The 23,706-nt window shown below is 50.3% G+C and overlaps 2 protein-coding genes across 2 annotated transcripts in view; one reads left to right on the forward strand and one right to left on the reverse strand.

The window, feature by feature from the left end:
- FKRP (fukutin related protein) overlaps positions 1-6,574 on the forward strand; it is a 10,052-nt gene extending 3,478 nt beyond the window's left edge. The window contains exon 3 of the mRNA XM_031458949.2: positions 2,409-6,574. Coding sequence (XP_031314809.2) covers positions 2,448-3,935 — 1,488 coding nt within the window. The 5' untranslated portion in view covers positions 2,409-2,447 and the 3' untranslated portion in view covers positions 3,936-6,574. The remainder of the gene's footprint in view (positions 1-2,408) is intronic.
- Positions 6,575-10,498: 3,924 nt separating this feature from the next.
- SLC1A5 (solute carrier family 1 member 5) lies at positions 10,499-21,400 on the reverse strand. Its single transcript, XM_010997713.3, is given in 9 exon segments — positions 10,499-11,251; positions 11,253-11,421; positions 12,986-13,120; positions 13,272-13,466; positions 14,265-14,498; positions 16,300-16,466; positions 17,399-17,446; positions 17,870-17,912; positions 20,164-21,400. Coding segments are annotated over 9 exon segments (1,626 nt in total). The 5' UTR covers positions 20,733-21,400; the 3' UTR covers positions 10,499-11,185.
- Positions 21,401-23,706: the final 2,306 nt, after the last annotated feature.

Consider the following 23,706-nt stretch of genomic DNA (forward strand, 5'->3'; position numbering starts at 1 on the left):
CTACTGTCGTGTCTCCCATGCCTAGGACAGTGCCTGGTATGTTGTAGGAGTTCCCCAAATAGATGTTGAAGGACAGAAGGGAGGAGGGATCAATCTACAGTCCAGAAGGCAATCCCAAGGCACTAAAGAATAAGAAGTCGCCCTCAAAGTGCAACTCAGGTTCTTAGGTGACATCTGAGTTGGGTCAGAGAAGGGCAAGCAGGCCTGGGATGGGTGAAGAGGGGTGGCAGTGCATTCTTTGTGGGAGAGAGAGAGGAGACAGGCAGACCGGGGCAGGGCCCCAGGCTCACAGCCTCAGCAAAGAATTTGGCTCTGGGGACCTGAGTGGGCTTTACAGAAGCCTTGCCTCTGGTCACCATCTTTTCACCAATTGCATTTTCAGTGCCCAGCCATGTACTGGGAACACAGTGATGATAAAGACAGCCTGGATCTCCCCTCTTGGGTCTCACAGTCCAGTGGAGCAGACAGCCCCAGCCCCAGACAGTGCCAAATAAGAACAGGCAGCGCAGGGACTCCAGGAGTCCAGAGGGGACTTCTGACCCAGCCTGCAGTTCAGGGAGGGCTTCCTGGAGGAGGGGCCGTCTGAGCTGAAGCCTGAGCATGAGTAGGAGTTCTCCAGGAGAAAAGAGGCATAAAGAGAAGGGATGTTCAAGAGGAGACTCTTCCAGGCAGAAGGAACAGAATATGCAAAGGCTTAGAAATAAAACCTGTTTGAAGAAAAGTCCAAGATGGCTGAGGCATAGAGTTCGAGGAGGCATGGCAGGAGATGGGGCTGGAATGGTGGGCAGGCAAGGGCCAGGTCACACAAGGCCTTGTGGGATGTTGTAAGAAACTTACACTTTTCTCCCTGGGGCACTGGGGAGCCATGGCAGATTCTGAGCAGGGAGGGAGATGTCAGATTTGTACTTTATGAAGACCCCTCTGGCTGCCATGAAGGAGACCAGGGGGAGGCTAAGTGGGGATCTGGGTGGATCCAGGTTGAAGGGGGAAGTTTGGAGATGGGGGTCAGAATATTTAGGAGGTAGAAGGATTAGCTGGGTCTCTGATGTCCTCCTCTCAGGGAGAGGCGGAACCTATGAAGATCCTTCATGGGGAAACTTTTTCTGAGTATCTGCTTAGAACCCAAGGTTAGTGATTCCTTCCGTACTGGAGACCAGCCAAATCTTTAAATTCTGCTGGGGACAGGGAGATAGCGCCATCTGGGGGTTGTTTAGGAGTGTAGCCAATGAATAGAGGTGGGGGGGCACCCTACTGATAACAGCCTCTTTTGATGCTGCAGCCCACACGACTTTAATAAAAATGAGCTTTTAACTGTTATAAAATACACATAACAAAATTTTGTCATCTTAACAGTTTTTAGGGGTATAGTTCAGTAGTGTTAAGTATATTCGTGTTACTGTGCAATCTCCAGAACTTTTTCATCTTGCAAAACCGAAACGCTATACTGATTCAACAACTCCCCATTTCTCCCTCCCCACAGCCCCTGTTTTTATGAATTTGACCCTTCCCATTAAAAAAAAAAAAGATTAACTAGCAGCCAACATTAAAAATTGGAATAATTCTAGGGGGGAGGGCATAGTACAGGGGTAGAGGACATGCTTAGCATGCACGAGATCCTGGGTTCAATTCCCAGTACCTCCATTTAAAAATAAATAAATAAACCTAATTACCTCCCCCCCAAAACAAAACAGAACAAAATTGGAATAATTCCAGCTTAAAAAAAAAACATTTCTAGCTTTTCTTGCAAAACCAAAACCATCTGGCTGGCCACCAGGAAAGACATGGCTAGATGGTCCAGGATTTGAGGAATTGAAAAGGAGGCAGCAAGGAGGGTCCTGGTGACCAAGGCTCTGACCCAGGGCCAGGGTATGGGAGGGAGAGATCAGGGGTGGCTTCCTGGAGCAGGGAATGGTCAAGAAGGTGCAAGTTGGCCTTGGGAATGGGGTCCTTGCATTTATAACTGAATTTGAGTCTGAATGAGAAGTTGACAGTGAATAGAAGGGTGGTATTGAACAAGGAAGAAGGGAAGATGATTCGTTTGATAAAAACTTCCTGAGCATCTAATGTGTGCCTGGCTTTGTGCTGGGTGGCCTTGGGGAACCAACAGTGACCAAGATAGGCTCAGGACCTGCCCTCATGGGTCTCACAGTCCAGTGGGAGGACACAGACTGGTCCCTACTCAGTAATGAATTAGAATGGTAGGCTAGACCCGCGGGACCCAGAGGGCTGAAGGAGCCCTGAGGGGGCTGCATGACCCAGCCTGGGATTAAGGAGGGCTTCCCAGAGGAGGAAGAGTCAGAACTGAAACCAAATAAGGAAAGGGCTAGGAGAGGGAGGCAAGGCTGAGGATGGGTCGGGGAGTTTCTGACAACCAGCTCCAGCCTCCCCTTTCCTTCCCCCCTCCCCAGGATACCCGCGAAGCCCAGCTAGGGCCTGACTACAGCCCCATGCGGCTCACCCGCTGCCAGGCTGCTCTGGCAGCCGCCATCACCCTCAACCTCTTGGTGCTGTTCTATGTCTCGTGGCTGCAACACCTGCCCAGGAATTCCCGGACCCGGGGCTCCCGCCGTGTATCTGCCTCGGGCCCCCGCGTCACCGTCCTGGTGCGAGAGTTCGAAGCCTTTGACAACGCGGTGCCAGAGCTGGTGGACTCCTTCCTGCAGCTGGACCCTGCCCAGCCGGTAGTGGTGGTAGCCGACACGCTCCCTTACCCGCCCCTGGCCCTGCCCCGCATCCCCAACGTTCGCCTGGCGCTGCTCCAGCCTGCCCTAGACCGGCCGGCCGCAGCCTCGCGCCCCGAGACCTACGTGGCCACAGAGTACGTGGCCCTGGTGCCCGACGGGGCGAGGGCCGAGGCGCCTGGCCAGCTAGAGCGCATGGTGGAGGTGCTCCGAGCCGGAGGCTCACGCCTGGTAGCCGCCCCCGTCGCCTCGGCCAACCCTGCCCGGTGCCTGGCCCTGAACGTCAGCCTGCGGGAGTGGACCGCCCGCTACGGCCCGGCGCCCTCTGCATCCCGCTGCGATGCCCTGGAAGGAGACGCCGTGCTTCTCCTGCGCGCACGGGACCTCTTCAACCTCTCAGCACCCCTGGCCCGGCCGGTGGGTACCGGCCTCTTCCTACAGACCGCGCTTCATGGCTGGACCATGCAGCTGCTGGACCTGCCCTTCGCGGCGGCGCGCCAGCCCCCTCTGGCCACGGCCCACGCGCGCTGGAAGGCGGAGCGCGAGGGGCGGGCGCGGCGGACCGCGCTGCTGCGGGCGCTGGGCATCCGCCTGGTGAGCTGGGAGAGTGGGCGGCTCGAGTGGTTCGGCTGCAGCAAGGAGACCCCACGCTGTTTCGGGACAGTGGTGGGCGACACGCCGGCCTACCTGTACGAGGAGCGTTGGACACCCCCGTGCTGCCTGCGCGCGCTGCGCGAGACCGCCCGCTACGTGGTGGGCGTGCTGGAGGCCGCCGGCGTGCGCTACTGGCTGGAGGGCGGCTCGCTGCTGGGGGCGGCCCGCCACGGGGACATCATCCCGTGGGACTACGACGTGGACCTGGGCATCTACCTGGAGGACGTGGGCAACTGCGAGCAGCTGCGGGGCGCCGAGGCGGGCTCCATGGTGGACGAGCGCGGCTTCGTGTGGGAGAAGGCGGTAGAGGGCGACTTCTTCCGCGTGCAGTACAGCGAGAGCAACCACTTGCACGTGGACCTGTGGCCCTTCTACCCCCGAAACGGGGTCATGACCAAGGACACGTGGCTGGACCACCGGCAGGATGTCGAGTTCCCCGAACACTTCCTGCAGCCTCTCGTGCCCCTGCCCTTTGCCGGCTTCGTGGCGCAGGCGCCTAACAACTACCGCCGCTTCCTGGAGCTCAAGTTCGGCCCCGGGGTCATTGAGAACCCAGAGTACCCCAATCCGGCTCTCCTGAGTTTAACGGGAAGCAGCTGAAGCTCCAGCGCCTGCTCCTGGGGTCGGGAGAACATTCGAGCACAGGGAACTGTCCTTTGTCTTGGTGCCGCTGGCATTTGGTGGACGGGCTAGGGATGCCAAGCCGCCTTGCAGGGCCCAGCACAGTCCTGGACATCAAAGACGCGCCGTGCTCAAGCGTTCCAGAACTGGGACTGCGGGGCTGGGACAGAGTTTTGGAAAGAGAGGGAGAACGAGGGTAGGTTATGGGGTCAGACTGTCGCGATTCAGGCCACGGCTCTTCCACTTACTAGGTAGGTGGGCCTGGGCAAGTGTCCCAATTTCTCTGTGCCTCGGTTTCCTCCAGAATTCAGTGTGGGCCGTCAGTGTCTAGCACACAAAGAGCCCCAGGACACTTGGCTGTTGGTGTTGATTCTACCACTAGAGGGCGTCTTTGCCCTAGTTTGAGGCCCAGGTGACGGTTACCCGGGACCGCTGCTTTACGGCTTTCGCAGTCTCTTGAGCCTCTGGTCTTCTATCTAGTCTCCTGCGCCTGGCCAGACAGGATGACTATCTTCCCTTCGTTCAGAGAACCTCCTTCCCTCCTGGGAGAGCCCTGTGAGGTGCATGCTGCTCTTAACCCCACCTGCAGAAAAGGAAACAAGCTCAAAGCTCTGAGATGCCAATGTGGTTAAGTATCAGATTCTGGATCCCAGCCCGACTCCATTTAACTGTTGTACCTCATTATTTGAGGTCTCTGCACCTGTTGGCCCACTCACAAGGTGGGCTAAACGCTAACCCTAGCTCACACTTACTGTGCACTTACTGTGTATCACGCATCGTCTCAGTGTTTCATATGGTGTAACTGACATCCCTCGCCTGGACCCTCCGAGGTGAGAGCTGCTGTTATTTTCATTTGACAGATAGGGAAACTGAGGCCAGGATGGTAAAGTCACCAGTCCAAGGTCAGACAGCTTGGAGAGTGTCAGAGCAGGGACTTGAACCCAGGCTGCCAGTCTAGAGCCTGCACTGAAGTTGTCCACTATGCCCCTCCCTAGTCATGGTAGACGGGCTTTGGGAAGCCAAACCACTTAGCAGGTAAAGCGATGGCCTTCCTCTTGTGATCTTGCACCTAAGAGAAAATACTGTTTGGGCATGTACCTCCAATATATGTATTTATTTATAAACTATATCCAGGTACTACTCTTTCTGTATATTAGTAATAAGGGTTAAATTATTCCACTTTAAAATTAAAAAGAAATAGAGAGGTCTTCATTTAGCTGCCTCATCTCAATGACTTCTGGCACAGAGCCCTTGGGTCTATGCACCTGGCTTTGAGACCACAGGCTCTGAAGTGGGAGAGGCCTGGGTTCAAATCCCAGCGCTGCCACTTCCTCCCACTGAGGCTCAGACATTCAATCCTGACTTCTTATAACACAGACTCTGTTCTTAACCACTGAACCTGCCAATGGCTTGCAGTCTGTTAGGTTCCCAGGGAGCATTCTGGAAACATGGAGATGATTTGGGTTATCACTGTGATCAGACAGTGCTCTCAGAATGCATGGCCCAAGGATGGAGATGTCTTACAATACATACAGGGCACCTCCACAATGAAGCAGTGTCCCTTGTCACGTACAGTTTTAAAATGTCCCATTGAATATTCATGTAGGATAAGTGATGTTCAAAATATTTTCCCACTGGTATGGTAATATAAATACATATATCAATGTATGCATCACTTTAAAAAATATTTTTAAATTCTCAAAATAATCAAAATTATCTATCTATACATATTTAAGTTGTTGCCAAGAACATAACTTGAAGCTCAAATCATTCTTTTTTTTCTTTTAATGGAGGTACTGGGGATTGAACCCAGGGCCTCGTGCATGCTAAGCATGCGCTCTGCCACTGACCTATGCCCCTAACCCCCTCAAATCATTCTTCAATTATTGTAATGGTTTTGTTTCATTTAGAAATTGTTGGTGTGATTTCTTGATTGAAACAGCTGTATATGTATATACATAAATAACATTATCTATATATATGTTTGTATATTTATTTAAAATAACCTTGTCTTAGCTGTGATTTCATAAGGGAACCACATCAAATACTTCTGGCAACTTCCTATTAAATTGAAAATCATTAGGGACTTGAGACTAAATAGATAAAAAATTTCTCTTGGCATCAACCACAGTGTTTTGGTGTTTTCTTCTCTCTGCTGTTCCTGAACTAACAGCAATTATGTTAAAACTTTTCCAGCCCTTATAATATTGACTGACAGTTTTGTATATTCAATATTATCAACTAAGTAATGAGATGACAGGAAACCCAGCACAATTAACTTGAGCTAATTAGTTTGTTACAGTAGTATTATTGACTTTCACCATTTTAAAATGACTCTTGTTCTATTAACCAGCCAGAAGTATTTCAATATTTTAACCAGCACATCCATAACTAGTGCAAACTGGCGAAATTTTAGCCTTAGTTGGAAAAACCTGGTTAAGAATGATCTGAGCCCAGAACTTAACTCTCTCCTCGTGCAAACACAAAGTCCTTTTTGTAAGGTTTTCATAGGTTCTCAATTTTCTAGGAAGTGCAACTACCATGTAAAACGAGGGACGCTTGTACTGTATTTTGTTCAAACCTTGGCCCAGGATTGTCAACAGTTTCAGAAAACTTCATTCCGCCTGGTTCTTGGTAATCCGACACCTCCTCCCACCACATGTTTACAGCGTTGCCAGGAGCTGCCAGCACTAGAGGTGTAAATGTTTGGCTGCCTCCTTGGGTTCAGGGTAGGTGGCCTCACACATCTGCATTTTGAAATGCGTATTATAAATTACTATCCTTTTACTTCTCCTTTTTCTTTCAGTTCGGACAGTAAGGGACCATTTTTAATATCATGTGCAAGTGGGTTATATTACCCATGAACTTCATTTTGAGAGAGTCAAGAGGACTTTCCCAGAGCTGACATTCAAGCCAGCACATGCACTGGTGTGGCCACGCCTGTGCTCTAGACACAAAAATATTAAATTACAGTTATTAATCTGTTGGTAATGGTCACTACCAGGAGTCCCCTGTTAGCACCCTCCTGGCTCTCCCTGGGGACCTCCTGATCCTCCCCCTGACCCAGCAGCCCAGGGGTTAACACTAGGCACAGTGGGAGGGAAAGGGGCTCCATGTCCCATAGGCTGTTGCATGGGCTGATGCGCTTACCAAGTAGTAAATATTTTGCAGACATTGTAAAATATTTGTTGCGAAAAGTGGATGGCGTGCAAAGACATGTTGACAGATGCACCTTTATGCACGATACCTCCAAACTGGAAACCACCCAAGGTCCATTAACACATGACATGAACTGTATGTCTTGCACATCCAGACCAGGGAATTCTCCCCAGAGATTAAGGGGGGAGGGGGAGGAATGAACTGCTGATACATGTAAAAACATGACTAAATCTCAAAAGCATTATGCTGAGTAAAAGCTGACACAAAAAGCTATACACTGTGAGGGAGGGTATAGCTCAGTTGTAGAGTCCATGCTTAGCATACATGAGGTCCTGGGTTCAATCCCCAGTACCTCCATTAAAAACAGTTTAAAATAAATAAATAAACCTAATTACCTTTCCCTACCAAAAGAAAGGGGGAAAAAAAAACTACATTACTATATGATTCCACAAAAGTGAAATTCTAGAAGAGAGAGAATGACTTGTGTATTTTGATTGCGGTAGTGGTTTTTCACAAGTCTACGTATCTGTCAAAAGTCATCCTGTCTGCTTTTTTCCATTTTGTTTTTGGGGGTTTTTTGGTTTTTTGGATTTTTTTTTACTTAAAATTTTTTTTAAAATTTTTAACATTTTCCCCATCATCTGCTTTGATGGATGCAGTCTATTGTATGTAAATGAACACCTCAATAAGGTTGACTCCCAAAAAGCAGAAGAGAGGGTCCCACAGGCCTAGAAACACTAATCTGTCACTCGAAGACAAAGCTGAGTCCTTACCCTGCCTCCCCCTCATCCCATCACTCTGAGCTTGAACCCAGGCCCAAGCCCAATCCAAGGCCAGCCCCAGCCCTCCCTCCCCAGCCTGGCTCCTTCAAAAGAGCAAGCGGGGTGTCCCAGTAATAGGAGTGGATGGGGCAGGGAGAAAGGGAGAGATAGGTAGGGGCTGGGCTCCAGGCAGTGGCCGCCCAGGTGCTTTTTCTTCTGCTCTTATCAGTGGCCTTTGGGTGAGGTGTAACAGAGCCATTGTTGCCAGAGGGGACATCTGGCAGCACCCGCCCAAAGTCACACAGCTGGTAGGTAGCAGAAGCAGGATCTGCACCAGGGTAACAGCCTTTTATAACGAGACAGCTCTGTAGCTGGAGTCCAATTCATTCATTCTGTAAATGTTGAGTACCTACTATGTGCCAGGCCTGAGGCCATGCTCCGGGCGTATAGCGGTGAACAGGACAAAGCTGGCTCCCTCATGGAGGGCACAGCCTAGTAGGGACCAGGTCTGGGAGCCCCTTAAGGCCCTATGCACACCAAGGAGGTTTAAGATGGTTCCGGTCTTTCTATACGACCTAGGCCAGCATTATAGGCACTAGTGGCATGTGCTCAGCACATTTTAAAAGTAGAAAAAAATTGGGTAAGTACTGTTTGGTGGAATTTGGACCAGTTACCTATTCTTTGTACGTACAACGTCTCTACAGATTGTACGTGCAAAATAGTGTGGATGTAATACATACCTCTTTAAACAGATATCTCATAATCTAAATTTAATTCATTCCCCCAGAAAAGCATTAAATAGGAAATTGAGGATACACCATTTCAAGCGGGGAAAATAATGTACACCAACTCCATCCTAAAACTCCAACCAATTTCCCCAAATATCATTCAACACTCTTATTAAACACTTACATAACAACCTACCAGGTTCTGGCATAATAGAAAGCATGGAAAACACCAATTACTTAATTTTCCAACACTTAACGAACTCATTAGTGGCTGTGTGTGCAATGCCCAAGAACTTTGCCCAGAATCAGATATGAATTCTATTTCTCTGCCACACAGCCACCGTGAGTGGTAACTAAATAAACCCCCCAAAAAGATGCTTGAGCTACAAGATAGCATCTCTAATTGGCCCCAGATTGGTGGTGCTTCCAGGCACCTGGCGGAAGTCAACAGAGACCTACGGAGGGGGACATAGTATCAGTAACATGTAACACACTTCAACTGCATGCAAGACACGAACCTGTTAGGACAGGTGAGCTGTAGCGGGTGTCGGCCGCATCCATGATGCACTCAAGGCTGAAAACAATTGCAGGGAATTTTTTTTGGGAGGGGAGGCAATTAGGTTAATTTATTTGGGGGTAATAGTAATTAGGTTTATTTTTTTAATAGAGGTACTGGGGATTGACCCCAGCGCCTTGTGCATAGTAGGCATGCGCTCTACCACTGAGCTATACCCTCCCCCTTAGGCTTATTTATTTTTCGATGGGGGGGGTAATTAGGTTTATTTATTTATCTATTTTTAATGGAGGTACTGGGGATTGAACCCATAACCTTGTGCATGCTAAGCACTCACTCTACCACTGAGCTCTACCCTCCCCTCCCAATTATTTATGTATTTACTTATTGGGTGGGGGCAGGTAATTAGGCTCTTATTTATCTTGACAGAGATGCTGGGGATTGAACCCAGGACCTCGTGCACGCTAAGCACACACTACCACCGAGCTATCTCCCCGCCCTCCATGGCAGGTTTTTGATTCAAACAACAAACTTGGGAGTTAAAAAAAAGAGCAAGTCATTACTGGGGCTACTAGGATAGGGAGAGTTAAACTATCAAGGGATCCTTCCCGCGGAGGTGGTTACAGTGGGAAATGAATTTGTCATGGATTGTACAAAATTTTTTACTGGAAGATCACATGCATAGGGTATATTGTGCACACATCTTATGTACCCCAGTTAATTGAATGTTTACATCTGGGTCAGCAGCAGCTCTATTGAAACAGAACATTTGCTGCTGTGGAAAGTTCCCTTGTGCCCTCTCCCAGTCTATAAATCCTCACAGGTCACCATGGTTCTGATTTCCCTCACCATAGACCAGCTTCGCCTGTTCTAGACCTTCATATAAATAGAATTATCCTGCTTGTACTGTTTCCGGCTCCTTTCACTCAAAATACTATCTGTGAGCTACATCCAAGTTGAGTATATCCATACTTTTTCTTTCTTTTTTTGTCAAGCAGTCTTCCATCAAATGAATGAATTATACCAGCTAATCCAATTGATTCACTTATAAATTTTGGCAATTACAGAGAGCAGCTATAAACACTTATGGACCACTTTTTGTGTGAACAGAATGTCTCATTTCTCTTGGATAAATACTCAGGAGCAGGACTCCTGAGCACCATGGTAAGTAGATACTTTAATGTACACTTTGATGTTAAAGTGCCCAGCTCTTATAAACTACCCAGTGATTTCCAAAGTGACTGGACCATTTTGCATTCCCACTAGCAGTGCATGAGCTCGGCCCGATTCCACGATTCCACATCCTCATCCCTACATTGTATTGTTTTTGTTTGTTACCATTCCAATAAGTGAGTGCCATCTCATGGTGGTTCCCAATGGTGTTTTTTGATGAACAGATATTTTATTTCAGTGAAGTCCAATTGATCACGTTTTTTGGGTTGTTGTTTGTTGTTTTCTGCATGGCTAGCCCTTGTAGTTGAATTCTTAAACACATCTGATTAGATATACGTGACCATTTTATTGCTAAAAATGTCCTCTGGAGAAACCAGTATTTGTCCTCAGTTTCCTAGGAGTGTTTCTGTTACTGTGGAGGGAACAGATGGCCTGGGGACAAGGTGGAATGTACCATGGAGAGCCACAGAACACACACATACAGAGCTAGAGCTACAGCCACCAAAATAACCAGCAAAGGAACCAGCAACCTGTCAAAACATCCTTCTGCTCAAAGAGGGCAGAATTTCCCATGATGCCCTGAGCCCCGAGACAGGGAGGCCAGGCAGGTTCACAAGGTGGGATGGGGAGGACACTACTCCATCTTGCTGTTTCCTAGCCTCAGGTGGGGACAGGAGTCGAAGATTGGGGAGATTTGGGGACAGACTCACACATACATGCATATGCTTAGACCCCAGCAGCGAGGCCCCTCACATCGGATGTCAGGGAGAGAGGCTGAGGCTGGTGGCTCCCCAAGTGTGTGTGCAGGGCTCCCCCAAGAGCCCCTGTTTGTCTGTTCACCCACCCTGTATGATTCCAATGTCCAAAGCACCTCCTGTCAGAGCAGGGACGGTCCTACTGGGATTTACATGACTGATTCCTTCTCACAGGGGTCAGCATCCCCAGCAGGTCCCGGATAGTGTTTGAGGAGAGGGTTGCCTTCCTCGGCGGGGACAGGCAGGGGCGTCTCACTCTTCACCTGGATCAGCTCGGGCACTGAGCTACGACACTCTGTACGATCCACGTAATTTTGAAGGAGTCCCGCCCCAAAGGCATCACCTTCCACATTGAGGACAGTACAGGACCGGTCCCTGAAGGGGAAAGAGAAGGAAATAAATGGGAAAGGAGGGGTCAGGCCCCTGTGCTACTCCTCCTAGACCCAGAAACTCACCCCTCCATTCTCCTAGGATCCCAAATATCCCTTCGTCTAGAACCTCAAAAGATCTTTTTCTCTAGAATCCCAGAAGCCCCCTAACCACTGTCTTTTCCCTGAAATCCCAAAGTGTCCCATTAGGTTTTCTCTGACTTAGAACCCCAAAGGTCTTCTCCTCGCCTGGATCCCTTAATGATCCTTCTTCCAACAAAACACAAGATTTGTTCCTTCTAGAACCTCAAAATTCATCCCTCCCTTTTCTTGGAGCCCCAGAAAACCCATTGGTGCCTCCTATTCCTTCTGAAATACTAAATTCTCGTCTACAGCCGTACTACCCAGAATGTGCCTGATCTTGTCTGAAATACTAAGTTCTCCCTCAGGCCTTTCTCCTCCCTGGAACCCTAAGGATTTTCCTTCCTCTTTATACTTTTTGTGGGGATGTGTTTGTGTGTCATTTATAAAAAATCATGCTGTAACTCACATACTGTAAAATTCACCTTTAAAAGCATACAACCTAGTGATTTTTCATTTATTCAGAGTTGTGCAGCCATCCCCACTATTTAATTCCAGAAGACTTCATCACTCCAGAAAGAAACCCTCGTCCCCCTTAAGCAGTCATCCCTCATTTTCTCCCATCCTCCCAGCCCTAGGCAACCACTAATCTACTTTCTGTCTATAGATTTGCCTATTCTGAACAGTTATAAATGGAATCATATACAGTGTGTTCCTTTGTGTCTGGCTTCTTTCACTCAGCATGTTTTCAAGGATCATCCATGTTACAGGATGTATGTATCACTGCTTTATTCCATTTAATTGTAGAATAATATTCCTTTGGATGGAGAGATGACATTTTGTTTATGCATTCATCAGCTGATGTGGGCATTTGAGTTGATTCCACCAGTTTGCTATTATGAATAGTGCTGCTGTGAATCTTCATACACAAGTCTTAGTGGACCGTTTTTTTATTCTCTTGGGTTTATACCTAGGCATTGTATTGCTGAGACACACGGTAACTTTCTACTTAACTTCTGAAACCAAACTTTTCCAATTATTTATGTTCTTAGCAGCTTCATCATAATAGCTAACAATTATGTAGCACTTAATACGTACTGTTCTGAGTAGTTGTTCTAAGAGAACTGCATGGATTAAGTCATCTAATCCTAAAGGAGAAACTATTCTCTCCATTTTACAGGTGGAGAAACTGAGACACAGGAGTACTTGCCCAAGGTCATAATAGCTAGCAACAGTAGCTCTGGGATTTGAGCCTGGCCTAAGAGTCTGCTGTTAACCACTGGGACATGCTACCTTTCTGGGGTTCCTCTTAGAACCCCAAAGATTCCTGCCTTCCCTCTGATTGGAACACTCAAGGTCCTATCTCCTTTCTTCTAGAACTCCTTCTTTCCTTTCCTATTCTGCCCAGAGATTCTCAGTGACTCTCTTGTTCATCCTCTTTCTCCCAGGAGTACCCCTGAGCCCCACTGAAGCCCCGAACCCCTACTCACACTAGCCAATCCACAGCCAAGATCAAGGAGATGTCATGAACCGGCAAGTTGACTGCCTCAAGGATGATGGCTAAAGTGAGGACACCTCCAGCTGGGATGCCCGCTGCACCCACACTGGATGCTGTGGCGGTGACCCTAGGGGAGGAGAAAGAAGGTCAGGTGAGGCCCTTCAGGAGTGGGAGAAGCTATCAGGAGGGAGAGGGACCTGCTCCTCCCAGCATGTGTCCATTCTCAGGGGAGGGGTCAGGTAGATCGAGCGTCCTAGCCTTAGCCACCCCACACTCACAGGATGGTGATAATCTTCACGAAGTCCAATGACTGCTGGTTGAGCTGTGCAATGAACACTGCAGCCACACACTGGAAGAGCGCAGCTCCGTCCATGTTGACAGTGGCACCGATGGGAAGAATGAAGCGGCTGATGTGCTTGGCCACGCCATTCTTCTCCTCTACGCACTTCATCATCAGCGGCAGAGTGGCTGAGCTGCAAGGAACCAGAAGTCCCAGTTAGCTCTAGCTCTCACTGGCTCCACTCACCACTCAAGCCACGCCCCCATCTATCCCCACCCCCACCCCCGTCATTCCCTGGTCCTGGCCCTGCCCACACAGCGCCACAACCCTCTGCAAGCTCCGCCCATCAGTCTAGACCCCGCCCCCTTCCCACATCCCTAGGCCTCCCCTCCCCCACCCCTTGGCCCTCAGCCCTCCCCAGCTCTCCGTGCCCTTCTCTTCCTGGAGCCAGAGTGATCCCACAAAATGGAGGCATTCCAAAATGTCTGGCGTTTTGAACCCTCGGGAGAGTACTGACTGCTACTCCTCAAAATGCACACAAAAATTCATACCTAAATTCCAGAACGTCTGAGGTCTCACTGACGACCTCCCAATCTCTACTAATAATAGACCTCGACTAAGATGACTATATTCTTGGGGATGTTGCCATAGGGAGGGTGGGGTTCTGAGGGGACAGGGCCAGCAGAGATGAACAAAATACCCAGGAGAGGTGGAAGGAGCTTTGAGTGACTGGATCCAGGGTAAAGCACTAGAGTCCCCCAAGGCCAGGCCTTGGGGCGGGGAGGGGTGTCTCAGGAAGGGAGAAATAGATCTCTAAGGCAGTGGTTTCCTAACAGCGGGAGGGGGTCCAGGGCCTTATGAGAAACTTATGAAAGTACATATGGCCCCAACCCAGATTCAATGTCCCCAAAGACAACATTTCAGGGGTCTTTAGACATCTGATGCCTGCTCCAGGTCCCTTAAATTTAAAAACTCTGCCCCAAGGCCCCACCTGGAGGAGGTCCCGAAGGCAGTGGCGAGCGGCGTCATGATGCCCCAGAGGAAGCGGTAGGGGTTTTTGCGAGTGAAGAGGAAGTAGATGAAGGGCAGCACCAGGAACCCGTGGATGGTGTGGCCGAGCAGGCAGCAGAGGATGTATTTGCCAAGACTGGTGAAGAGCATCCCCACGTCCTCCATCTCTACGATCTTGCCGGCCACCAGGAACATGATACCCACAGGAGCATACCTAATTCCCCAAGAGACAGTGCCACCACTGATCACAGGGGCACCCAGGGCCAGGCACGGTGCTTAGCACATGACCTGACCACATTTCTCAGCCTCCCTTGAAGTCAGGAGGCGCCCACAGCACTTCCTTGAAGATAGTGCAGCTGGGAGATCAAAGAAGCCTGGGTGCTTCCGTAGCCACACGGAATAGTACTCACCCACCAGACTGGGACCTAACACATGATCAGGAAATAAACACCCACCATGCATATCATGTACGTTTTCTGGGTTTGTTTGTTATAGCAGCTAGTGTGACTTAAATCCATACAGTCTCTCACTGTATCATGAAAAATAAAGACCATGGCTCATGTCTTGAGGACAACTCCCAGGTATGAAGCTGAGCCTGACTGTGACTTCACCACAACCCTATGAGGGAGCTCCTATTTTGAGCCTCTTGGCAGGCATTGCTGAATTAAACAAAATTGAATAGGCTTGTAAAACAGAGACCATAATGCTCCCAACCTCATAGGAATGCTGGGAGGATGAAATGAGATGCCAGTTGAAAGGAGTTGAAAGCCTTTTGTACACAATAAGCAATCTATAGACTTCAGCTGGAATTATTATCATCTTCTCCTGGAGTAAAGATCTCAAGGGTCCCAGCCAGGAGGGCTCCCAACACCACCTCCTTGACTGCCTGATCGCTACGGCGACTTGTCTTCAAATCCATTCTCCTCTTTAGTAACAGAAGGAAGGTACCATTTCCCAGCCACCTGTGCAGCTAGGTCTGGCCAAACGCCCAAGTTCTGGCCAGTGTGACATGCCCAGAAATGATACAAGTACTTGATAAATATTAGCTAAGTCTGTTTACTGTAGGCATGCTATAGGTCAGGCATTGTCCCGAGAACTTTACACATATTAACTCGCCTGTACCTGGTACTATCAACGTCATTTTCCAGATGGGGACACCGAGGTCCAGCGGGAAAGCCACTTGTCGTAGGCACACAGCTAGGATGTGGCAGCGCCGGGATGGGAACCCAGGCTGCCCAGTGGCACAGCCTGGTCTTCCCCACACACCACCCCGCCTCTGCGACAAAGTGCTCCTTGTTCTACCCAGCAAGTTATCAGACGTCAGCTACACCAGAATCCGGGATTATACCAGATGAGGGGTGAGATTTGTGAAAAACACAGCAGCCCTAACCCATCTCCTGATTTCTGACCTGCGAGACCCAGGATGGGTCCTGAGAATCAGTGTGACACCATGTGGAGATGAGACAGGCAGAGTTGCCAAGGGTGAAGCCAGAGGCTTCTGTACCTGTTTTTTTTTTCTTTCTCGTCTTATCTGAGGTTATTTAAGAAAGCTCATACATGATGGTAATAATCATAGCTAACATTAAGTGAATGCCTAGTAGGTGCTAGACATTTAAAGCACTTTCTAAGTGCTTTACCTGTGCCTTAGTCACTCGTCTCATTTGCATGATAACCCTATAAAGCAGGCAATATTTTTAATCGTCAATCCAAAGGCAAACATTTGATGACACTGAAATCTCGAAAACAGATGCGTTAGCCAGGCTGTGGCCACAACTCAGCTGTCCTACCCTCCCATAGGATCAAGAAGCTTCCAAGTTCAGTCTTAGCTCTCATGGAATACAGTTCTCATTTTATAGACGAGGAAATGGAGGCACAGAGAGAGTTAAGTCACTTGTCCAAAGTCACTTGTTCCTCAGCCAAGGAAGAGTCGACGCAGGGTTTGAATTTAGGCCATCTGGCTCCAAGGAGCAGACAGAGGGTCGCCCCACCCCACACCCCCAGACCCCGCCACCTACCACATGATCCAGGAGACCAGCACCATAGTGGCGTCATTGAAGGAGTTGAAGAAACGGATGAGCAGCTCTCCTTCAGGCCCCAGCTTCCGCAGGGCCACGCCGAAGACGATGGCAAACACCACCAGTCCTAGGATGTTCATACCCTCCACTTCACCCCCCACAGGCACCTTTGGGCAAGAACAGATGGGGACGGGAGGGGCCGATCAGTCAACCAATACAGTCACCGAGGGCCTGTCCTGGGCACTGCTGGGACCCAGCAGTGATAAGACAGTTCTTCGGGCTCCTTCCTCCCAGGTCCAGGTCCAGGAGAAATAGACCTGTCACCAAGGACCACCCAGAGTGGGAAGGGCTAGAATGGGAGAACCCAAGGGAATGTAGGAACTGAGGAGGGTGGTACTGCCAAGCTTGGAGGGCAATCAGGGAGGGCTTCCGGAGGCAGGGGCTGAGACCTGGAGAACAGTAAGAGTAAATCAGATAAAAAGAGGGGTCTAGAAGATTCTAGAGAGAGGTAACAATATGCGACAACCTAGAAATGACTCTAACTTAGGTGCTCAAAGAACAGAAATTCACAGTGGCTGGAGTGGAATGGGCCGAGCAAAGTCACAAGATGAGGCTGGGTGGGCAGCTGGGCGGGGCCGGACCTCATAGGGCCCTGTGGACTGTGGTGAGGAGCCTGGGCTTTCTTCCAAGGGCACCAGGGAGCATGTCAGGGCTTTAGGCGTGAGAGGGGCCGGGTCAGGTCCGTGCTTTGAAAAGACCACTGGAGCTGCCAGGCTGAAGTAGGGGTTGGGGCGGGGGGGGGGGGGGGGCCTGGAGCAGATCAGGAAGGAGGCCAGGGCAAGTTAGGGTCGGGGAAAAGGGGAAAAGAAGAGTCTGGACCCAGGCGTGGCTGTGGGGAGGGAGAAGAGAGAGCAAAATGGAGATTCTAGAAAGGAAGAAAAGATAGGAATTGGGGAGGGGCTGCAGAGAGTTTAAAACAAATAGCACAGCAAATGTCAGAATACCCCAAGGGCAGATAAGACTGGGATAAGAACAAAATGAAAAAATCAAGAGGATGGGCCATAGGGTGGGGCCCCCACCACCCATCCACTGCTCTTACCTTCACCAGGGTTTCATCAAATGGTATCTCCTTATAGGAGGTAGCATACTGCAGAGGGGAGGAGGGGTTGGAAAGAGTCAGTATCAACTGTCTTCAAGGCTCCCCCAACTCCATCCTGGCACTGATGATGCTCCAAGTCTGCCCTAAGCATCCCTTAAATGTGACCTCATTCTATCCCGCTGGCAACCCTGCTGTGGTAGGATAATTCATACCCCCATTTTCTAGAGGCGGAAGCTGAGGCACACAGTGGTAAAGGCATTTGCTAAGGGTCACACAGCTAGAATTAGAACTCCAGAGGGGCGTGGATGGGTTTCATTCAGAAGTCACCCAGGAACCCTGCAATATTGCCCATAAATATCTGGGCCTGTGTGTTTTTCCAGGTACTGCCCCAAATCAGGCACCGAGGGGCTGCAACTGGCCGTCTCCCTCCCTGCCCACCCTCCACCCTGAGGGACACCCCCGAGGACTCACTGAGCGAAAGGCTGCGGACACCAGGTTGGAGGGGAAGATATTTCTGCAGAGATAGACATGGGGGGAGTATTAGATACCACAGGAGGAGGTCAGGGGGGTCAGGGGGGCTGGGTTTGCCTCTGGTTGGGGAGAAACTTGAAGGCCCCATTTGTACCCAAATGTGTCTCCCCCTAATGCCTCAGCCAGGTTCGGCCTGGCAGAGATGGACCTGGATCTGCACCTCTTTCCAGGTGTGGGGAGTCTGAGCTGGACTCCTAGGGTCCCAGGAGGCTCGTGTTCTAGCCTCAAGGGAAGGTTGATTGAGGGTGAGGAATGTTAGCTTCCCAAGGTAGGCCGGGGCAGGGCTACGGGGCCTCAGCTCCACCCCAGCAGCACACTTAACACCCTGGACATCTTGCATCAGCTACTTCCCCCTGGAGGCGTCAGAAAAGGGCTGGCTGGTGGCTGGCGGGGTGTGGGGAAGATCTGAGTGTGCCAGGAAGGGGTAGTAAGAAAGCCACAAGTATGGCTGTGTTGTCATGAATGTGCGTCTGTGTTTACGCGGCTTTCGTATGAGGGTGTCTGAGTGTGACTACGTGTGCAGTGGCGTGCATTCATCCCCACTGAGCGACAAGGACCCCGTGTGTCTCGGGGTGAGACAAAAATAACAGCAAAGGTATCTCCCGGCGCTGTGCTAAGTGCTTTAAATAAATCAACTCATTGAATCCCCGCAACAGCCCTCAGGACCATGTACCATTATCCCCATTTCACAGGAAAGGAAACTGAAGCACTGAAGGTGAAGAAAACTGCCTGGCTAGGAAGTGGCAGAGCTGGGACTTGAACCCAGCCAGCTGGCTCTATAATCCTAACCTCAACACCCTGCTCGACCAATGTGGCGGGTGTACAGCTGTCAGTGGTGGTTGGTTAACAGTTTGTCAAGGGTTGGTATCTGGTTGGGGGGATGCGGTTTAGTGTCCAGATATGTGCAACCCTGTGGTGTGTGGCCTGGTTGGTGTGTATGTGAGTATGTATGTGCCCATCTATGAGTGGCTATTTGTGCTAAAGAGGTGTTAGTTTCCTGTGTGTGTGTGTTAGTATAAGCTCGCGAGTCAGTGTGAGATGCCACAGCTGTCGCTGAGTGTGTCCAGCTGCGTGTCAGCTGCTTATAAAGCTGTGTGGCTCTGAGGGATGTTCCAGCTAAGTCATTAAGTGGCTGGCCAAGAGAATGACATCTCTTTTGGCACAAGGGGATAGCCTGTACACACAAACAGCCTTCGAGAGGGTGTGCCTGTCTGCCCTGTAACCCCCTAGGACAACCAGGGCTGGGTCAGGACCCAGCTAATCTCCCTCATCCAGGAGGTGCCCACCCACTGTAACTTCTGGACACCAAGCCTCCCTGGAGTCTCCCATCTCAGCCTGCACTGGTGCCCCAAGAGGCTGGGGGAACCCTGTTCCATGACATATCATTTCCTTCCCCTACTTTCAGGAAGTCCCCAACCCACCTGGAGACACTGAATCAGTAAGCCTCAAAGGAAAGGCCATCTGGACCCAGCAGAATGCCCTCCTTAGAAGCGGGGAGAGCCATTTTGGCGGAGGGGAGCAGAAGCCAGAAGGAAAAGTATCTACCCCCATTCTGGGCAGCCTAGTGTGGGGGAGGGTGGCCGGGGACCAGACAGAGTCGGAAATGGGATGAAGTTTGCAGAGGTGGACAGACTACCAGGGACATATAAAGGGTCCAGCCCAGCTGAACTGGGTGAGGAAAGGAGGCTGAGAAAAGGACCTGGCTTTTTCAGGGTGACACGTGGTGTCGGGAACCCTGAGACTGGGAAGAGTGTCTGGGAGTTGCTCCTCATCCAGGGCTCCCCAAATTTTATCTAGACACTGGACTTAAATCTTTATCCAGAAGCCCCAACCTGGGGCTCTTAGCCACCCCAGATCCCCTTCCAAGTTCCCCTCTGGATCCTCTCCCCTCACAGGAGTGACCCTCTTATGTACCCCCAACCCCTCAAGCCTTATTCCTTCTCCCTCTATAAGACTTCCTTGCCTATCGCCCTCCTGTGGGGTCCCAATTATGTAGCAAGATCCTGCCTTAAGAAGCCTCCTCTAGGAGTCTGTCTCACCCTCTGTATCCTGACCCTCAAGGGGCCAGACCTCCCCCAACTATTCCACCCCGTTTTCCTGAGGCCCTGAGGAATATCCCCAAACCTCGCTCCAGTCCACTTGGAGACTCCCGCCAACTCTAACACACGTCCCCTCCCCACGTGGCTGAAGCACCCCCTTCCCCCTATTCCTCCGCGGAGGGGGCAGGGTCTGACCTCACAAGATCCAGGAACGAATCGAGCACCTCCTTGCTGGGGGCTTCTTGCACCGAGCCGAAGGCTCCAACCGAGGCGTTGATAGCTGCGAAAGCGGCTCCCGGCTGCAGCGCGAGCGCCAAACCCACGCCGAGCGCAGAAGCTAGTATTGTGGTGACCAAGAAAAATAGCAGCGCCCAGGCGCCCAGACGGCCGAGCGCGCTCGGGTCCAGGCTGGCGGCGCCACCGATCAGGCTGCACACCACCAACGGCAAGATGATCATCCTTAGGAGGCGCAGCAGCAACTCGCCAGGGAAGGCGAAGGCAGCCAGGCGTGCGGGGCCCAGCGCTAGTGCGCCGCCGGCCCCCGACACCCCCAGCCCCAGCGCCACGCCCAAGACCACCGCCACCACCGTCAGCAGCACCAGCAGGTTGGCTCGAAGGCAGCGGCACACCTGATTCCGGGAGCCGCAGCTGCCGCCTTTTGCTGCGCCTGGGTCCTCTAGAGGAACCAACGCCGAGGCACCGTTGGCGGTGGGCGCCGCCGCCGCGTACGCTTTGGAGTCTCCTTTAGGTGAATCGGCCACCATGATGATCGCCCCGGGGTTCCTTAGCGCCTGGAAGCTGGGAGCGCTTAGGAGCGCTTAGGAGCGCTTAAGAGCGCTTAAGGCTCCTTCCCGGGACGCTGACTTTCCCTAGAACTGAGTTAACGGAGCCTGGAGGCTGGAACTTCGGAGGGTTCCTTGGAGTTGTGAGTTCACAGAGCCTAGGTTCCTTGGCTCTCGGAAGCTGGAGTGTTTGAAATTCACTAGGCTGGACGCTGGGGCTCCTCTACTCTTCCAGGCTGTGTTTGGCGCTCAAAAGCTGGGAGGTGGGAGTACCTGGGGTTCTTGGCACTCGGGGTTAAGTTTCTCAAGCTGGAACCTGGGGTCCTTGGCACCGGAAGGCTGAAGACGTCAAGGAGGCGGAGGTCTTCAAGAGGCTAGTTATGTCTCGGTGGCGCAGATCCGGGACTCCTTGATCCGGGCGTCGGGGACCCGGGGTGCCTGGGTCCTGGAAACCGAAGGCTGGGGAGCCTGTCTGGGGGCCGGAGGACAGAGCTCCAGGAAGAGCGGAGCCAGGCTTCTGGGCCGGGGAGGGAAGAACCAGTCCCCTGGGTGCCGAAGGCGGCGGCGGTCCGGGATCCCGAGAGGTAACAGCTGTTAGCCAAGAACGGACCTCATGGAGCGCCGCGTGGCTCTGAGGCGTTTTGGCGGAAGCTGCCTGGATAAAGAGCCCGGGGGCGAGGCTTGAGAGATCAGGGACATACCCGCCCACGCCGATTGGTTCAGAGCCCTCCAGCGGCAGGGCTTAGGCCGAGATAGGGCCAAGTCACCCCGATTGAAGGCAGAATAAGAATGGCTCTGTCCAGGGGCGGGGCCAGCGGGGCGGGTACTAAGGGAGCGGGGCGTTGAGGTTGAGGGTTGGTGTGCGTAAACTACAAAAGTTCCGGCGCGAGAATCGCCAAGAAAGTGCGGGTGATCCGCGGGTGGCTCATCTGCAAATCAGTTTAGCCTGGAACTCTTTTCCTGCCCTAAATTCTGGTCTTTTGTCCCTTCTCAGAACTTCAATTCTCGAATGTAAAATGCAGATCCCTCACGTGACTGGTGTAAGATTTAAATGAGATGGAGTGATTTATTTAATCATGCTAATCATTTTTAAAATAAATGTTCACAGTTCAGAACCCCACATGCATCAATTACTGGCTATTATTATATTAAGATTGTAATCCACTTCCCCTTAGATATGCAATTTGCAATTCATCCATTAAGAATTATAATTCCGTTTAATGACTGTGCTAATGATTTTGCTTTCACCAAGTATTTCCCTTTAACTATGAAAAATTTCAAACATAAAAAAAAGTTTACAGTGGACATCCATATGTCCACCACCTAGAACTTACAATGATTTCACCATATTTCTACATCATACTTCTATCCATTTATCTCTCTATCCAGCCACCCATTCACTGTCTTTTAACGTATAAGTCAGTTGCAGATATCAGTGCACTTTGCCTCCAAACACTTCATTATGCATTTATGAATCGGAAGTTCAATATTTGTATGTGGGGTCCTCTTTTTCTCACAAAATGCACAAGCCTTGAGTGACATTTGCTGGGTTTTGACAAATACATATGCCTGATTTCACTGGAATCCTCATAACTGCTTGGTGAGGTTGGTCCCTGCTATTATACCCATTCTCCAGATGTGCAAAACTGGAGCTTATGGCGACCAGGGGAAGTCTCATGGCTTGAGGCCCCACCTGGGGAGGCCAGGTGTTGCAAGCCTGCCTCTCAAGGGCCTAACCAGACTTCCTCTGCTGCTTCCTTAAAGGGAATCAGTTATGATTCCCTACTCCTGTTGGCTGTATTAAAATTCTAATTCTTTCTGCACCTGGCCTGTTCTCTGACAACATTATCAGGTGTTCACACTTGCTCAAAGACTACAGATAGTGATCATCGAAGAAGCTTCCTTCTGAAGCAGCTGTGGGGCCTGAGGCAAGTCACAGCCTCCATGAGCCTGTCTCCACATCTATAAAAATCTATAAAATGGGAAGAATAATAAAAGCTCAGAGCTCAGACCTCCTTGGGTGCTGAAGATCAAATGAGATCTTATGTTCAAAGTTAACTACTATCATTAATGTTGTTATTGTCATTTTCTTTTTTTTTAAACACCTTTATTATGGTACGATTCCTGTACAGTAAATGACATACATTTCAGATGTACAATTTGGTGAATTTTGATAGATGTATACACCAATGAAACCACCACCACAATCAAGATAGCTAACATTTCCTTCACTCCCCAAGAGGTGCAAATTTCGAATTCCTGATTTATCCCTTCCCACCCCCTTCCTCCCCCTGTAGCCATAAGTTTGTTCTCTATGTCTGTAAGTCTGTTTCTGTTTTGTAATTTGTTTCCTTTTTTTAGATTCCACATATAAGCAGTATCATATGGTATTTTTCTTTCTCTTTCTAACTGACTTCACTTAGAATGATATGTCATTTTCTTTCTTAAAGATTGAACGGGAGGTTGTACTGGAGATGGAACCCAGGACCTCCTGCATGCTAAGCATGTGCTCTACCACTGAGCTGTACCTCCCGCCCCTCTACTATTGTTGAAGAGCATGATTTGGGCCCCAGACCAGCTCCAGATGCTGCTGGCCCCTGATGGTGAGCTATTCCTCATCATTCCATCACTGCGAGCTCTAGCCCTAGACCTGCTTGGAAAGGAGCTTTGAGAGCTTGTGATGATATTTTGCAGGACCTGAGGCATTGGGACCAGGCCAAGCTGGACATTATTTACCCAGGATCTGAAAGACCCACTACCCAGGCATGAGTGTCCTTGCGGACCTCCTTCCTGGGTCTCTTGGAAACTCTCCTTTCTCAAATCCTCCCAGCCTTCACACCACCTACTTCAGAAAGCATTGCACCCTCCCACCCTTCTAGTCTGAAGTCCTATTCATGCCACAAACTCATGTTAAACTCCTACATTTGGTCCTAGACACTGAGAGCATGGACACTCA

The sequence above is a fragment of the Camelus dromedarius genome, chromosome 9 (genome assembly GCF_036321535.1).
Source record: "Camelus dromedarius isolate mCamDro1 chromosome 9, mCamDro1.pat, whole genome shotgun sequence".
NCBI classification, from domain to species: domain Eukaryota; kingdom Metazoa; phylum Chordata; class Mammalia; order Artiodactyla; family Camelidae; genus Camelus; species Camelus dromedarius.